Here is a 14,442-nt window from a genome sequence, read left to right as displayed (position 1 = left end):
GCACTCCATGAACGTGACGCAGCCTACTTCAGGTACTGCCTCACTAAACCCTTGTCTTTTGCTCACCTACTATTAGCCATGACTCTTCCTTCCCACAAAATCACAGTTGGTGAAACACCAAGCCTTCCCAGCATTATCTCCCCATCTCTTCTGAAAACTCCTTTCATATGGGCTCTATTTGCCTACTTCAACTAGTCAAGAAGCAGCTTTGCTGAATTCCTTTGTATCAAAATATACCTTCCTTTGAAAGAAGTATCAAGAACACCATCACAAGTGTTGAGAGGTAAGTGTCAGACACACACACAGTGAGTGAGCATGAGCAAGCACACACGAGTGCATTGCCCCTTTAACCATGCTGCCCTTTTAAGTAGATGGGCAGGTCCAGACACAGCAGCAGCTGCCAGCAAGCTCCCTCTGTCCTGACCCCTGTCATGCCCTCCGCCCCCCCAAATCCCACTCTGTGGCGATGATACGGGGGCAGGGGGACACCCTGACTTCAATGCTCTCCTCCCTGCACAGCAAGCGGGAGGCTCCCAGGAGCAGCACAGCAATGGGGGAAGGGACACCTGAAGTGCACAGCACTTGATAGCCTACCGGGCGGCTGCACAACTTAGAGGGGCCTTAGCTCACAACATATACACTATCTACCCCAAACATCAAAAAATGAAATAAAAACCTGTAAATGAAAAACAAATCTCAAACAAATTTTTTTAAAGCTTCAGAAGGGCAAGAAGCCGAGACTTCCTGAAGTCCATTAGGGATTTCAATACTGATTTTATGGGGAAGGCACTCAGATACTACAACAATGGGTGACCATATAAAACTCTATAGACAGGAGAATTGTAACAACCTGACAGATGGAGATTGTAGATGATCCAGATTTGGTCAAAACTGAAAAGAAAGTTATGTTGTTCAGACAAGGTATTATTTCTGGCCTTTTTGCACGCACACAAAATGACTGGACAACAATGGTGGCAGATTTTATATTACTGAACTTTATGTACAAAATCTGATTTCAAATAAACATTTAATGTAAAAACAAAGGTTCATTTAAACAACTGAACTTGCTTCTCTCTTTACATCTACTGTACCATTCAAATGCTTTTTTAACCAGCTTACATGATTTCTTCAAAATTTCTCATTAAGGGTACATATAGAAAAGGCATCTTTATTATAAATAGAAAACAAAGGGATTTTTTCAGCTTTTATTATAAATTGACATGACATACAAAGTTTACTGGACAGAAGTAATTTCATTACTTTTTTGGGAATCACCAACTTTTTGTGCAAACAATGCTAGCCTTCTTTTAAGCATTAAGAGCATAACTGCTTAAGAAATGACATAAGCAATAATTCTAGAACTACATCTCCCCTAAAATAATCTATTTTTTTTTTTTTACATATGTGCACAGCTTTAGCAAATTAAAGCCAGAGAGAAATGCTTGATGTACTACCCAGAGGCATAATTAGAGTTTGCTATAACTCAGAACTGACAAATCAAAGAGTTTGTAATGAAAGCTGCAGTTTCCCTCTTTCCTATTTTTACACAAAATCAGTGACTAAGAACTTAATACTGGATGACAAATCACATCCACACCATTAGTTAAATAGTCTCACAGTTAAACACATCTTAAGGACAATCAAAATCAGTATTTACATTTTATAAATTCTGAAGACACCATTAGAAAGCTTATATATCCCTTAAACAAAATAGGGAAATGCATCTTATGGTGATGGAATGAAATAAAAAATTAAAAATACCTGTATTTACAGCAGCATTGTTCCTTTATAAATAAAGAATATGAAAAATGCAATATCTTAAGGATAATAAAAAATTGAGGTGATGTCACAACCACAGTGCTTGCTTGAATAAACCCATCGGTGCTGATACTGTACCAGTAGTGAAACCACTTTCCATTGGAAAAAATCTGTAAACATATGCATAAAATGTGTTAACAGCAGTGCAAAACTGCTCAAATATATTTTAGTCAGCATCTTAGTATCTGTATTGAATACAATACATCACAGAATACTTGCATAAGAAGTGCAACACATTTTCTGGTCCAATTTTACAGTGCATTTTTCCTGAAGAGTGGTATCTCAAAAGCCCAAGCTAAATCTATGGCCTGATCCTGCAGTCTGTACTCAGGCAAAACAGTATGCATAACTCCAACTAGAGTATTTATCAGAGTAATGACTACATACTGACTGGGCCTTAGCATGGCACACTATGATGCAACCCTTTAAAAAAGAGTTAGACACCAGATAGTTCTTGTGTAGCTGTGTAAAGGTGTAATAAAAATAGAAAGTAGCTAAATGTTCAAGTTTAAAAGGGTACACTGGGCGATCAATACATCAGAATTATCCACAAAAAACAAACTGCCAGTAACCTCAAAAAGCCAAGATGGTATTTCACTGTGTCTGTAATGTGAAAAGCCAAGGTCTTTCCAAACAGGCACAAGACAAAGAAGTGCTATGTTAAATTTGCAAACTTTTACAATTTTAGTGTAAAAAATTATCAATTTGTGGTTTATGATGATCGTAAATTGATAAATGATTCCAAAAAACAAGGATCAAGGTTAAACTTTAAATAATGATGCATATTTTTCACAAAAAAGGCTAACTGGAGCATTTCTAAAGAAAAAAAGCAAATTGTTTCCCAATCCCTTCCCAATGTTTCACAACTTCATGGTAGGAAAAACAGCCAGGTACAGATGTAAAAACCTTAATATAAAAACTGTTTTACATATACTTAAATTATGTATATTCAGTAGAGTTCATAAGATACTAATTACTAAAATTACAAAAAGATTTTTGTATTGCTCTTCATGCTCAAACTCTTAGAATATTGTCATTACATCACCAAAACTGATATACGTGTATTACTTGCATAATTAACTGAATAGGAATCTGTTGTAACAATATCCTTGTTGAAATCATTTATTTCCATCCAACAGTGCCTGTTTGGAACCTGTGTAATTTTTTGTTTAATTCTTTATATAGCTCATGCACCCTAGAATGTCACTTCAATGTTTGTCCATTGAATAGCATTTGCCTTTTCCTTCAGAGCTTTTGTTTTTTGCTCTGTTTTGTGACCCCTGAGACACTATCTGTTTCTGAAACTCTCTCTCTCGTGTTAGTTTCACTATATCCATTTGTTGTCCCACTTTGTTCTTCAGAAAACTCCTCATTTGTTGGGGTAGTTGATTCTCCTTTTTCTAACTTCTGCTGCATTTCTCGAAGCTTAGTAACAGCTTTGTCTATTGACATTATGCTAATGAGGTTAAAGTCATGCATGCTGACCAGATGAAGCATAAAATTTCTACATAAGTTCTTCTTAATTATTTTCTGTCCGTAATTTTCAACAAACAGCATACAGGCATGATTCATTTGATTGTCAGCAATAAACCTGTCAAATTAAAAAACGGTCAGTATGGAAGTAAAACATTTTGGAAATCAAAAGCAATATAACATGTAGTTCACACCACTATTAATGAAGCTACCAGGCTCTGATAGTGACTAGATATAAAAGTTTTCAAAATTTCCCAGAGATTAATCTAAAATTGTAAGAAAATGCAAACACTGCAGCACATTCCTCTTTTAAACTGATCTCCCTTTGGATTTTAAGTGCTCTATATCTGTTTAGTGAATTACGAACAAATCAATTAAATCACAGTATAGTCTTGTTGGAACAATCAGTTTCAGAATATGTCGTCATCCTTAATATATGTATGTAGAGATAGTTGTAAAAGAAGTTATTTGTGGGACTTATATTTCAGTTGCATCAAACCACAAGTGTACTTCACAATTTCTGGGTCATCACTGATGCAATACAGCTGTGGTCTTAGCTACAGAAGATATTTGACTTGCTGGATGTATGTTTACACCACATCAGATGTTTGGTTTTCCTTTTCAGCTTGGCTTTGAAAAATTAGAGCTAGAAAATACACTACGTGTAGAGAAAAATTCCTTTACACATGCTACACTGTTTAGCAAACGTAGTGTCTCATCCAAGATCTTGGGCAGCTGTGGCTAGTGAAGATTCTATGGGACTTTTTGCAAGAGAAGGGAAAGTTAGCATAGACATTCTGGCAAATTCAAATTCAAGCAAAACGAATCTGCCTACCTAAATTACCTCATCCAGTTTCCACTGAATACAATGGTATGTTTACGTCTTTTCTAAATGATGTCTGTGCACTGTTAAACAGTTGCTCCATTTCTCCCCAGAGCTGGTTGTAATTTAGTGCTATGTGAAGCATTTCACGCAGTATTAAAGTACTTTGTGATCCCTCCAGGATCAAAGGCATAATTAGAAATAGCATCCCAAATGCCCCAGCTTCCAGAAACTAATCAAAATGCAGGATTTAAATATCCTCCGACAGGGTACTGTTCAAGATTGAGTATAGCGAGGAAAGGAGGATCCACTATATTTAGAAGGTTAAACAAATACAAATTAATTGTGTATTTTCAGTCAACTTCGATGCAGCAAAGAATGGTATAAAGTAAGTCTATTCTAGTAAAAGTTAAGATAACTATCATACCCGTGCTTCATAACATGTAGATTCCACAATTTCATCACTTCTTTCTCTCCTTCATTAACATCAGAAAATTCTTCAATTTGCTGCAGTGAAAATATCAAACAAACATTAAAATCCCAAGGTTAGCAAATACAGTACTTGTTCACTTCAAACTTCCTTTCCTGGTTTTCAATCACCTATATTTCACAGAAACAACTGCTCCTGTAAATTCATCAAAATACTCTTCATTCAGGGTAGATCATGGTGTAGACTACGATGCAAAAACATGATGTACAAGTTCTTTATTACTACACCCACATTTCTGTATGTTTCCTGTTATCAACTGGTATTCCTGCACTAAATAATAGTAACATATGAAAATGAAGGGAGCCTGTAAGATTATGTGGACTGCACTGGGTTAGCAACTGAGGACAGACTTCATGTTCACTTTAGTGCCTGCAGTTCAAATGTACAAACATTTAATGTCAGTGATGCAACTCTAATGAACTCAGGGCTTTAATCCCAAAGGCAGGTGCCATTTGACTAGTCTAATAAGAGAAGGTGTGTGTATATATACACACACCACTATTTGGATTTCTGACTGATGGAAAACTAATTCTGCTTAGTGAAATTGATAAACTGTTTGCTGGATGATTTTAATAAAACATAGGCAAGGAAAATTCATCTAAATACATTTTTGTAATAAAGAATAATTTACTGTAATAGTTTTCTCTCTCAGCCATTCAGGATCTTTTTCATCTTCACTGTCTACTTCCATTTCTTGTGGACGGAGAGGTAAACAGGTATCACTGTGGAAATATAACCGATTGTGTCCACTGCTGTACGTTCTTTGCTGTTCCACTTCTCCATCTTCTGATTCAAGAAACTCTGACATACTTGCTTTTGTACGCTTTGGCCTAATGAAAGACAAAAATTAACTAAGCATACTTTACATGTTAGTTTTCAGTTCTATCAGACTTCAGCAATGCAAACACTAGTCACCAGTGGTACAAATTACTAATACTTGTCATTTTATTGGGTTATGTATATTGTAGTTTCCAAATCTAATACAAAGGATTAAGCATAAAAACCATATTAGACCTCAGAAAATAAGTTATTGTGCAATTATCTGAATAATATAATTTAAGAGTGTAGTTACACTCAGATTAAATAGAATATGAAAATACCATATTCCTTACTTGACTGAACATACATGAAGAATAAGGTTCATCATATCTGCTTGCTTCAGTAACAAATACCCTTTTACTACTTTTTATTTCTGTTAGCATTACAGAGTCAGTACATATAGAAGACTCAGATGGATTCTTGTCTCTGAGATTTGTTAACTATGCTCCAATTTAAAAATCATCATTACTGGTGAAGCACAAGAAAAAGAATATACCTTACCTTTCAGATCACAAGATGAGCTGGGTATGGCTGGCAGCTATGAAAGCTACCTTTTTACTTAAAAAGTGAACTAGTTTTAAATGGAATCACTGGTGATGATCTCTCTCAATACCATTTTACAAGGTCACTTTTCAAAATACAACTACTCGTTCACTTTGAATTTCCTTTCCTTGTTTTCAAACAGAGGAACAAATTCTACCCTCAAACCATGTGCAACTTTACAGAAACCAATGGGTATGTAAAGGCAAAGTCTGGTCCATGCAATACATACAGAACACCACTTCACTTTTTATTCCCCTACCTGCATACAAGGATGTGTGTGATAGGAGTTCTTTTGACTGGTCCATTGCGACTGAAGGCAAATCCAGGCTGACGATGAATATCCTGAGGATTTCCTGCATAGGAGCCATCATAACACTCATTGATGGAAACATCTATCCTAGCACCTTTTGGATGATACTGTAAAAAATAGTAAATACATTTAGCATAATAAAGGAAAGTCACTATTGTACCAGGATTTATCCTCTTTTTCTCAATCCCTCAGGGAGTTTTAGAACAGTGACTGTTCAAACTCGAAATGCCTTACAAAATCATTGCATCCACAGTATCATGTCTCACGTGGTTCTAGTTTTCTCTTCCTTTCTCAGAGATAGCAAGACAGCTTAAGTAATATTTTTTCCTTTAGATACAAACAAAGGCCTCTTCATCCTGAATGGTTCATTCTTACCCTTTTCATCCAAGGATTTTAATACAAAGCCAACAGTTTCGTTTGAAAAACTCAATAAAAGTAACAAGTTTACAAAATTAATGTTCAGAAGCTCACAAATACAGACGTGATTCAGAAGAGTGCCTCAAAAGTTTTATGAAGCCTTTAGGAAACCTGCCAGTCCTTGCCCTATATTCTAACCAAATCGCCAAGTGCTGAAGCTACAATATGGACATGATATAGACAAAAAGAGGAAATAGGAATCTTAGAGTTTAAAATGAAGAAAATCAGAAATAAATGTAGTGATTTGAAAACAATGAAACAATGCACTGGAAAGGAAACATTTCTTGAGTAATCTTTTGCATACAGTCCCTTACTAAACTAAAATTAACAGGACTTGGAATCGTTAACTGCCTCCTAAAAATCTCAGGAAATTCCTGATTTTAAATCTAAGTTAAATTACTGACTACATCATATAAACGAATACACAGTATCAAAAGACAACTACAGTGAAGAAAAATATTCTAAACTGAAGTGAGTCTCATGTACTGTTAAAGATTAAGTCAATGGGGGGGGAATCTTTTGGGGCCCAATTTTGGCTTCACATACTTAAACAGGGAGCTGACCCTCACTATGTGACTTACAACAGAATGGCAATGATGTCACTGTGCTACACAGTATCTATGACAGACTGTTTCATACTGATAACTTAAGATTACTTACAACATAATTAAAAATAAATCTGCTGTGACAAAGCTTAAGATGTTTGAGTAAACTATAAAGTTTGCGGCAGTTCAACGTGCACCAGGGGCAATGCAAGTCATCTCTGGCTTCAGTCTGCTGTCTTGTATTGTTGTTATACAGGAACTGATGAAAACAAAAAAAAAAGTTGGCATTAGCATTATCTGAAATATTTCATTTATTAGTCCTCCACCCTCAAAACCCAGTTACAAATCCATCACCTTAGCGCGCGCACATATATTCCCTATGGGAATGATCTAGGGGAAGTGCTATTCTGCTGAAGCGGCAACTGGGACAGCGCTGCAGATATAGCTACAAATTCCTTCTCTTTCACACAGATGGGAAAATCTGCATAAAGATCAGGCCTGAACATTTAAATTCTATAATACTTCTATACTCCATTCTTAATTGTGTTAAACTTCCAATACCTGGTAAAATATTCGTAACTTTTGTCGAGGTTCATTTAAAACATCTCTCTCTTTTCTTGTTTGTAGGTCTGTTGGCAAGGACTCTTTCACAGCTACAAAAAGAATATATGTATAAAGACACGCACATCTGTTTAGCGTGATGGGAAAAGGACATTGTTTCTTACCTGAATATAGCAGCTCTGTAAAGGGTTCCCTCATTCTGGAGGGAATGAGCTACTTCAGTGTACTTTGAGTTGGGTAGCTCATCAAACAACGAGTCAGTGTTCAGCTTCCTTCTCAAATCTATAGTTACAAATATAATTTAAACACCAAGTGGCTCTCCAGATTGGGGGAACCCTTCAGATTACCTGAACATTTCAAGTTAAGAACAATGTTAACTTAAATGGAGAAGCCCTGACCAGAAAGAGAAGACATTTCTTTAGTAATAGTCAAAACAGAGCTGGGTGGGAAACACTGAAAAATACAGCTTCAGATGACTGCACTCAGAACACATTGCCTAAATTCAATTTCAAAGATTTCTTAAGTCACACAAGAGAACACACAGTATCAAATACAGCTATAATGTAAAAAACAAGTATATAATTTAGAATTTTTGCCTGAAATCAAACTTTTTTGGTTAATATTAGGGCCAAGTTTTGGCATCACATATGAATATAACAATTCCTTAGTTGACAGGGCGATTTAAACATCAAATAGGTGCTTAGCATACAGTCTCTACCAACAGCCTCCCTTTTAGTCCACTATGATCATTCCTTTCATTCAGCATAGTAACACAATGCCCACTAGGCAAGTTACCAATAGTAAGCCAGAAAAATTACATGCAATACATAGACTCAAATGGAGGTCAGAGATGAGAGATCTAAGCATACACCTTGAACCTTAAAAAAGTCTACCCACTAAGAAGTGAGACCAATTATAAAACCCACTTGCCTCTGAATGGTCAACAAAATGGGTCAAAATTAGTCTCTAACCCAGGGGTCGGCAACCTATGGCACGCATGCCTAAGACGCACGCAAGCCAATTTTTAATGGCATGTGACTGCCGGCTGGGACTCCGCATGCCATTAAAAATTCTGCCGGGCACAGCAAGCCACGGAGTCCACGGTCCCGGGCTGGAGCACCGGGCCGAATGCAACAGGCCACTGGCCCCTCTCCCGCCTTCTCCCCTCCCCTGGAGCCCTGCCGCCATGCATGCAGAGCTCTGGGGGCCGGGGCTACGCGCTCCCGCGAGGCAGCGTTTCGCTCCGTGGGGAGGAAAGGACGATCCTCGCTCACCCGGAGCCCTGCCACCACACGCGCAGCACTCTGAAGAGCAGGGCTGTGCGCTCCTGCAGGGTAGTGTATCTGGCTCTGCTTGGAGCCTCAAGGTGAGGGGTCCAGGGGGGGCAGTCAGGGGACAGGGAGCGGGGTGGACTGGATAAGAGGAGGGATCCCGGGGGAGGGGGAGCTAGGTGGGGTTGGAAGGGGACAGCAGGGAGCGGGGGGTGGGTGGAGGGATGATGGGATCCTGGGGTCGGTTAGGGACAGGGATGTGTAGGGTAGGCATCAGTGACGACAGGGAACCAACGAGCGGTCCGGGGGGGGGGGGGAATATGGTCGAGGGTCTTGAGTGGATGTCAGGGGAAATGACCGCTGAAGGGGTTGGATGAGTCGAATTTCGGGATGGGGTGTCAGGAGGCAGACGGGGAGAGGGGTTGCAGCAGGCAGGAAGCAGGGGGAGTTTGCATGGGTCAGGAGTTTCTGGGTCCTGTCATGGGTGGGAGCAGCTGGATGGGGTCATGAGAGGTCCCAGGAGTCTGCTTTTGGGGGAAATGGGGGTGTAGAAAACGGTTGAGGCAGTCAGGGACAGGTAGGAGTAAGGTCCTAGGGCAGTCAGGGGACAAAGAGCAGGGAGGCTTCGATAGGGATGGGTCCTGGGGGCAAGTTAGGGGCAGGGATCCAGAAGAGGGTAGTCGGGGACAAGGAGTGAGGGGGCTGGAGGTTCTAAGGGGGGCAGTCACGCTAGCCTCTGGCTGCGTCCTGACCCCCCCCCACACACCCCAGGCCCTGCCCTTTGACTCTGTATCCTCCTCATTGCACACCCAGACTTCTGCTTGACTTCTTCACACACACCCCATGACCAGCCTGACTCTGGCATCTCCCACACATATGCAGCCCGCCTCTGCCTGACACCTGGACCCCCCCACATCTCCAGCCCCCCTACACCGATGCATCCCCCACAATCCCTAACTTCATCCGAGCACCAAATGGAGCTCCTGCACCTTCCCGCCCGACCCGGCATTCCCATCTGCACCCCTACAATCACATGGAGCTGCCCAGGTAAGTGCCCCACACCTACACCTCCTGCCCCCTCCCTCATTCTAACTCTGGCTAGACCTTCACCCCAGCCCTGTGCTCAGTGCATCCCACCCTCAAGCTCAGTGCCAGGCCAGAACCAGGAAGAACGGTAGTACCCACTGTATGTGGCAGGGCCGGGATCCCAGACCGGCAGTGGGGTGAGGGTCCAGCAGCCGAATCCCGGCTGGGAGGAGCCAGCAGATGGAACCCCTGAAGCAGCAGTGGGCTGGGCTGCTCAGTCCACTGCCGGTCTGGGGTCCCAGCAGCCGGCCCTGCACAGCCTGCTGCTGGTCTGGGGTTCTGGCTGCTGGACCCTTGCCAGCCGGGGTCCCGGCCACAGGCCCTGCTCAGCCCACTGCCGGCGTAGGTGAACAGAACCCCAGACCAGCAGTGGTAAAATCAACATTTTAATTTGATTTTAAATGAAGCTTCTTAAATATTTGAAAACCTTGTTTATTTTACAATACAACACTAGTTTAGTTATATAATATATAGACTTAAAGAGAGAGACCTTCTAAAAATATTAAAAATGTATTACTGGCACGTGAAACCTTAAATTAGAGTGAATAAATGAAGACTCGGCACATCACTTGTGAAAGGTTGCCGACCCCTGCTCTAACCACTAAATATAGAATCTTGATTTTCAAGCTGTTTACAAAATGCAGACAGACACTCTTGCACTTAAGATTTTAGGAACAGGTGAAAATATGCATACCCTTGCTATAATTCCAACATAAAAGCAAGAAAAGGACCTACACCCCTAGTTCTTTGTACCACCTACAAAGAACTAACATTGCATGGGTAGTAAGCTATGGGCTTTCTTCTGCTTTTCAGGATTTAGCAGAGGGTCAACCCAATGTTCTGAAAAGCTTTACTGTCTTAGAGAGATCTTTTCACAAGCGTGCCTTAGAAAGTCTGCCAGGAACACAGCTGAGAACATTCAGAGCATATTTATCCTTCAGAAAGCAGCATCAGATCCTGTCCTTTGCTGTCTGGGTTCCACTACAGACCATCTCAATCTGCAGATGTTATAATCAATCTTTTCTGTCCATCTTCACTTCTCAACATTCAGGAAATAAGATGTAGATATTAGAAACTTCCTCCACTATAAAAAACAACTTGTCAATGGTCCAAAGTGCTGGGATACGAATCTATTGCAGAATCTTCAAAGTTTTGTTTTAGTTGATAAACACACCTTCAAGATTGTCTATTGATTGCAGAGTGCTTTGGAGCACCTTGCCTGGTGGGATCTCTCATCTGGGAGAATATGATCTTCAGTGAGCCAGCCTGCTTGATAAGATGCTCTGATGCAAGACAAGTTAACAATGCAGCTTTTCTGGCCAACAACCTGTTCCTTCTCCCTCTCTGTTCATTTCTGCAGTCAACTACTATTCTTCTCAACAATTCCACCATTAGTCAAGACCAGAGAAACAGTGGACCACCAGGAGACCTGGCATGGAGAAGCAGTGAGAAAAGTGGAACTTTGCCAGTCGAGGGGAAATACAACTTCCTCCTGAAGGCTTCCTCTACTAGGACTTAACTAAGTTTATCCGGGCTGAATTAGCAGTTCGTATTTCCAAAGTCATGAAGTAGCTCCTATCCCATCTCTAATTTCTAGTTTGGGTGGAGGATTAATCGAAAGGATCTGGCACTAGGAAGGCCTTACTGAGGACAACATCATTCCAGTGCTTTATTCTGGACAGCATCTCAGATTCCTAGAAGGTGCAGCTGCCATTCTGAGTATACTGAGAAAATTAAGGTTCATCCTGTGAAGGTTGGGCATGGACTTCTGGAGAGATAGGCACTGATGCTGTTGCTGATTGGTGTCTGCATTATTACACAGAAGAGCTCAAGTAGTTAAATGAACTCCTATCCCCTGGAAGAAGCAGTATACAGATAGGGGCCACTTGTGACCATGTAGTTTATTACTGTATAACACAATAGCTGGGCAAATTATAAAAACATGCACTGGAAACAAATGGCCACAAAACAGACCTTCTCTTGTTATTACCTCCAGTCAGATAGTGGTTATTCCAATGGACCAAAATCAGCAAACAAGAGATTAAATTAATGCATCTTGCATTACCATCCTAAAGGCATCAGACTTAAGCAAACTAGAAGAAGAAACTCCAGAACAGAGGAGACTCTAAAGAGAATAACTGCCTCCTTCAACATCTAGGAATTAAATCCTGGTGGATAGAACTGCATTCCAGCTAAAACCTATGAGGGACACTGGAAGTTTCCAAGTCAGTTAAAGCTTTATAAATAATAATATATCTTGAAAATTTGAATAGATTTGCAAGATTTCAATGATGATGCTTAAAAGCAAGGCTTATTATATGAGTAAAAAGGTAAATTTTCTATTTTGACATTTTAAGACCTTTAACTGAGAAGTGTCTTTTTTGAAGAGAGCTAATGTCATTTTCATACCTTACCTCCAACACTATAGCTATGACCGATGCCTGCATTAATCCCTTTTACAAGGGGTTTCTTATATAGCCACCATCATTCTCAATGCAAATCAAAGTCCAGGTATAATTTTACATGCAATAAAAATACACTTTCAAAAATGACCCATTTACAAATTTAGGTGACAGCTTTTAAATAGGTACTGAAGACATTTCTTTAGACTTGTGTATATTTTGCCATTTTATTTTATGTACAGGCATTTCAATAGTGCTCATCAAAATACGAGGTTTCAGAGTAGCAGCCGTGTTAGTCTGTATCCACAAAAAGAACAAGAGTGCTTGTGACAACTTATAGACTAACATTTATTTGAGCATAGGCTTTCATGGGCTACAGCTCACTTCTTCAGATGCATAGAATGGAACATATAGTAAGGAAACTCCAATGAGAAACTGCTGAACTTGAATTAATATGCAACTAGATACCATTAACTTAGGCTTGAACAGAGACTGGAAATGGCTGAGTCATTACACAGATTGAATCTATTTCCCCATGTTAAATATCCTCACACCTCTTGTCAACTGTCTGAAATGGGCCATCTTGATTATCACTACAAAAGTTTTTTTCTCCTGCTGATAATAGCTCATCTTAATTAGCCCCTTAGAGTTGGTATGGCTACTTCCACCTTTTCACGTTCTGTATGTATATATATCTCCTTACTATATGTTCCACTCTACACATCTGAAGAAGTGGGCTCTAGCCCACAAAAGCTTATGCTCAAATAAATGTGTTAGTCTCTAAGGTGCATCAAAATACTAGTTCATATAAATTAAACTAATTTAATTATGCCAGACGATTGAAAAAATGTCTATCTTAGGTATGCAGTGAGTATCAATAGCTTATGATAAAACAGGTCTCTGAAGTAGTAGTGGGCCAGATTATATTGACAAAAGTGATTTAAATTTCTACTTGCACAGCAGCATCAATGTCTATATATAAAAACCCAACTGTTCCACTAATATTGCATTGAGTACAAAAGATTTCAAGACTAAGTAAATGCAAAAATATAAAATACTACTATTTAAAAATTTTTAAACTACAGTAATCCATTAAAGTCTTCAGTTCTAGTATAAATTAAAATGGGAATGAAATAGTGAACATTTCAACAAGTCATTTTCCTAACTGAAGCATTTTGAACTAATATTAAATGAATTTGAAAAAGAGCACTCTAGCCAATATTGCTTGACTTTAATGCACTGATGAAGAAAGTTTTAAACACTGACATTGTTACAGTTTGAATCTAGACTCCCAATCTGTTATGGGAAGACCTTACAGTAAACACTAACAGGTTGCTTAGGGGGGGAAAAAAAGGGGAAGTGTCAAGAGAAAATTAAATTAACCAAAATGAAAAGACAGAACAAAGTTTGGAAGATTTTTAATATCTAGAGCTCTGATCCTTAGAATTACTAACTCTTCCACTAACAGGTTGCTGAGGAGAAAGATGGTCAAAAGAAGCAGTTCAATAATAAAAACACAAAAATCTGAGTTTAAAGCTTCACCTATATTCTATGAATACTAATTTACCTCAATTACAAACGACTAAATCAGCTTTGTTATAACTGACCAACAGGACACCAGTACACAGTTTTACCGCTGAGCATTATGGGTAGAAATTGGAGCTACTGCCGCTCCTCTGAAAGCTGAGTTGTTACAATTTTCAGAACTTCTCTTTCATGTAGATGGGAACTACAAGCATGATATTCTAAGAGTAAGTAATTTCCGTCAGCTAATCACATGCAAAGTACTGAGCAAAAAGGGCAAAAAGATTGAAAACCCTGACAAATGTCTAAGAAACTCATCTTACTTGAACAGTAAATATAGTTCAGCTTTACAATACACTA

The 14,442-nt window shown here is 39.4% G+C and overlaps 1 protein-coding gene across 2 annotated transcripts in view; it reads right to left on the bottom strand.

Moving 5' to 3' along the window:
• Positions 1-972: 972 nt before the first annotated feature.
• SUZ12 (SUZ12 polycomb repressive complex 2 subunit) overlaps positions 973-14,442 on the bottom strand; it is a 53,599-nt gene continuing 40,129 nt past the window's right edge. Inside the window, exons 11-17 of one of the 2 annotated variants that reach the window (XM_032805697.2) lie at positions 7,800-7,891; positions 7,354-7,497; positions 6,226-6,383; positions 5,236-5,434; positions 4,542-4,621; positions 3,304-3,409; positions 973-1,928 (exon numbers count right to left, since the gene is read on the bottom strand). In XM_032805697.2, the coding sequence (XP_032661588.1) occupies positions 1,752-1,928; positions 3,304-3,409; positions 4,542-4,621; positions 5,236-5,434; positions 6,226-6,383; positions 7,354-7,497; positions 7,800-7,891 (956 nt within the window). In that variant the 3' untranslated portion in view covers positions 973-1,751. Of the gene's footprint in view, positions 3,410-4,541; positions 4,622-5,235; positions 5,435-6,225; positions 6,384-7,353; positions 7,498-7,799; positions 7,892-14,442 lie in introns of both variants that reach the window. The other variant, XM_032805696.2, reaches the window with a different exon arrangement.

The sequence above is a fragment of the Chelonoidis abingdonii genome, chromosome 13, assembly GCF_003597395.2.
Source record: "Chelonoidis abingdonii isolate Lonesome George chromosome 13, CheloAbing_2.0, whole genome shotgun sequence".
Classification (NCBI taxonomy): Eukaryota; Metazoa; Chordata; order Testudines; family Testudinidae; genus Chelonoidis; species Chelonoidis abingdonii.
The sequence above is the reverse complement of the archived record's forward strand: the minus strand, read 5'-3'. Positions and strand labels throughout refer to the sequence as shown.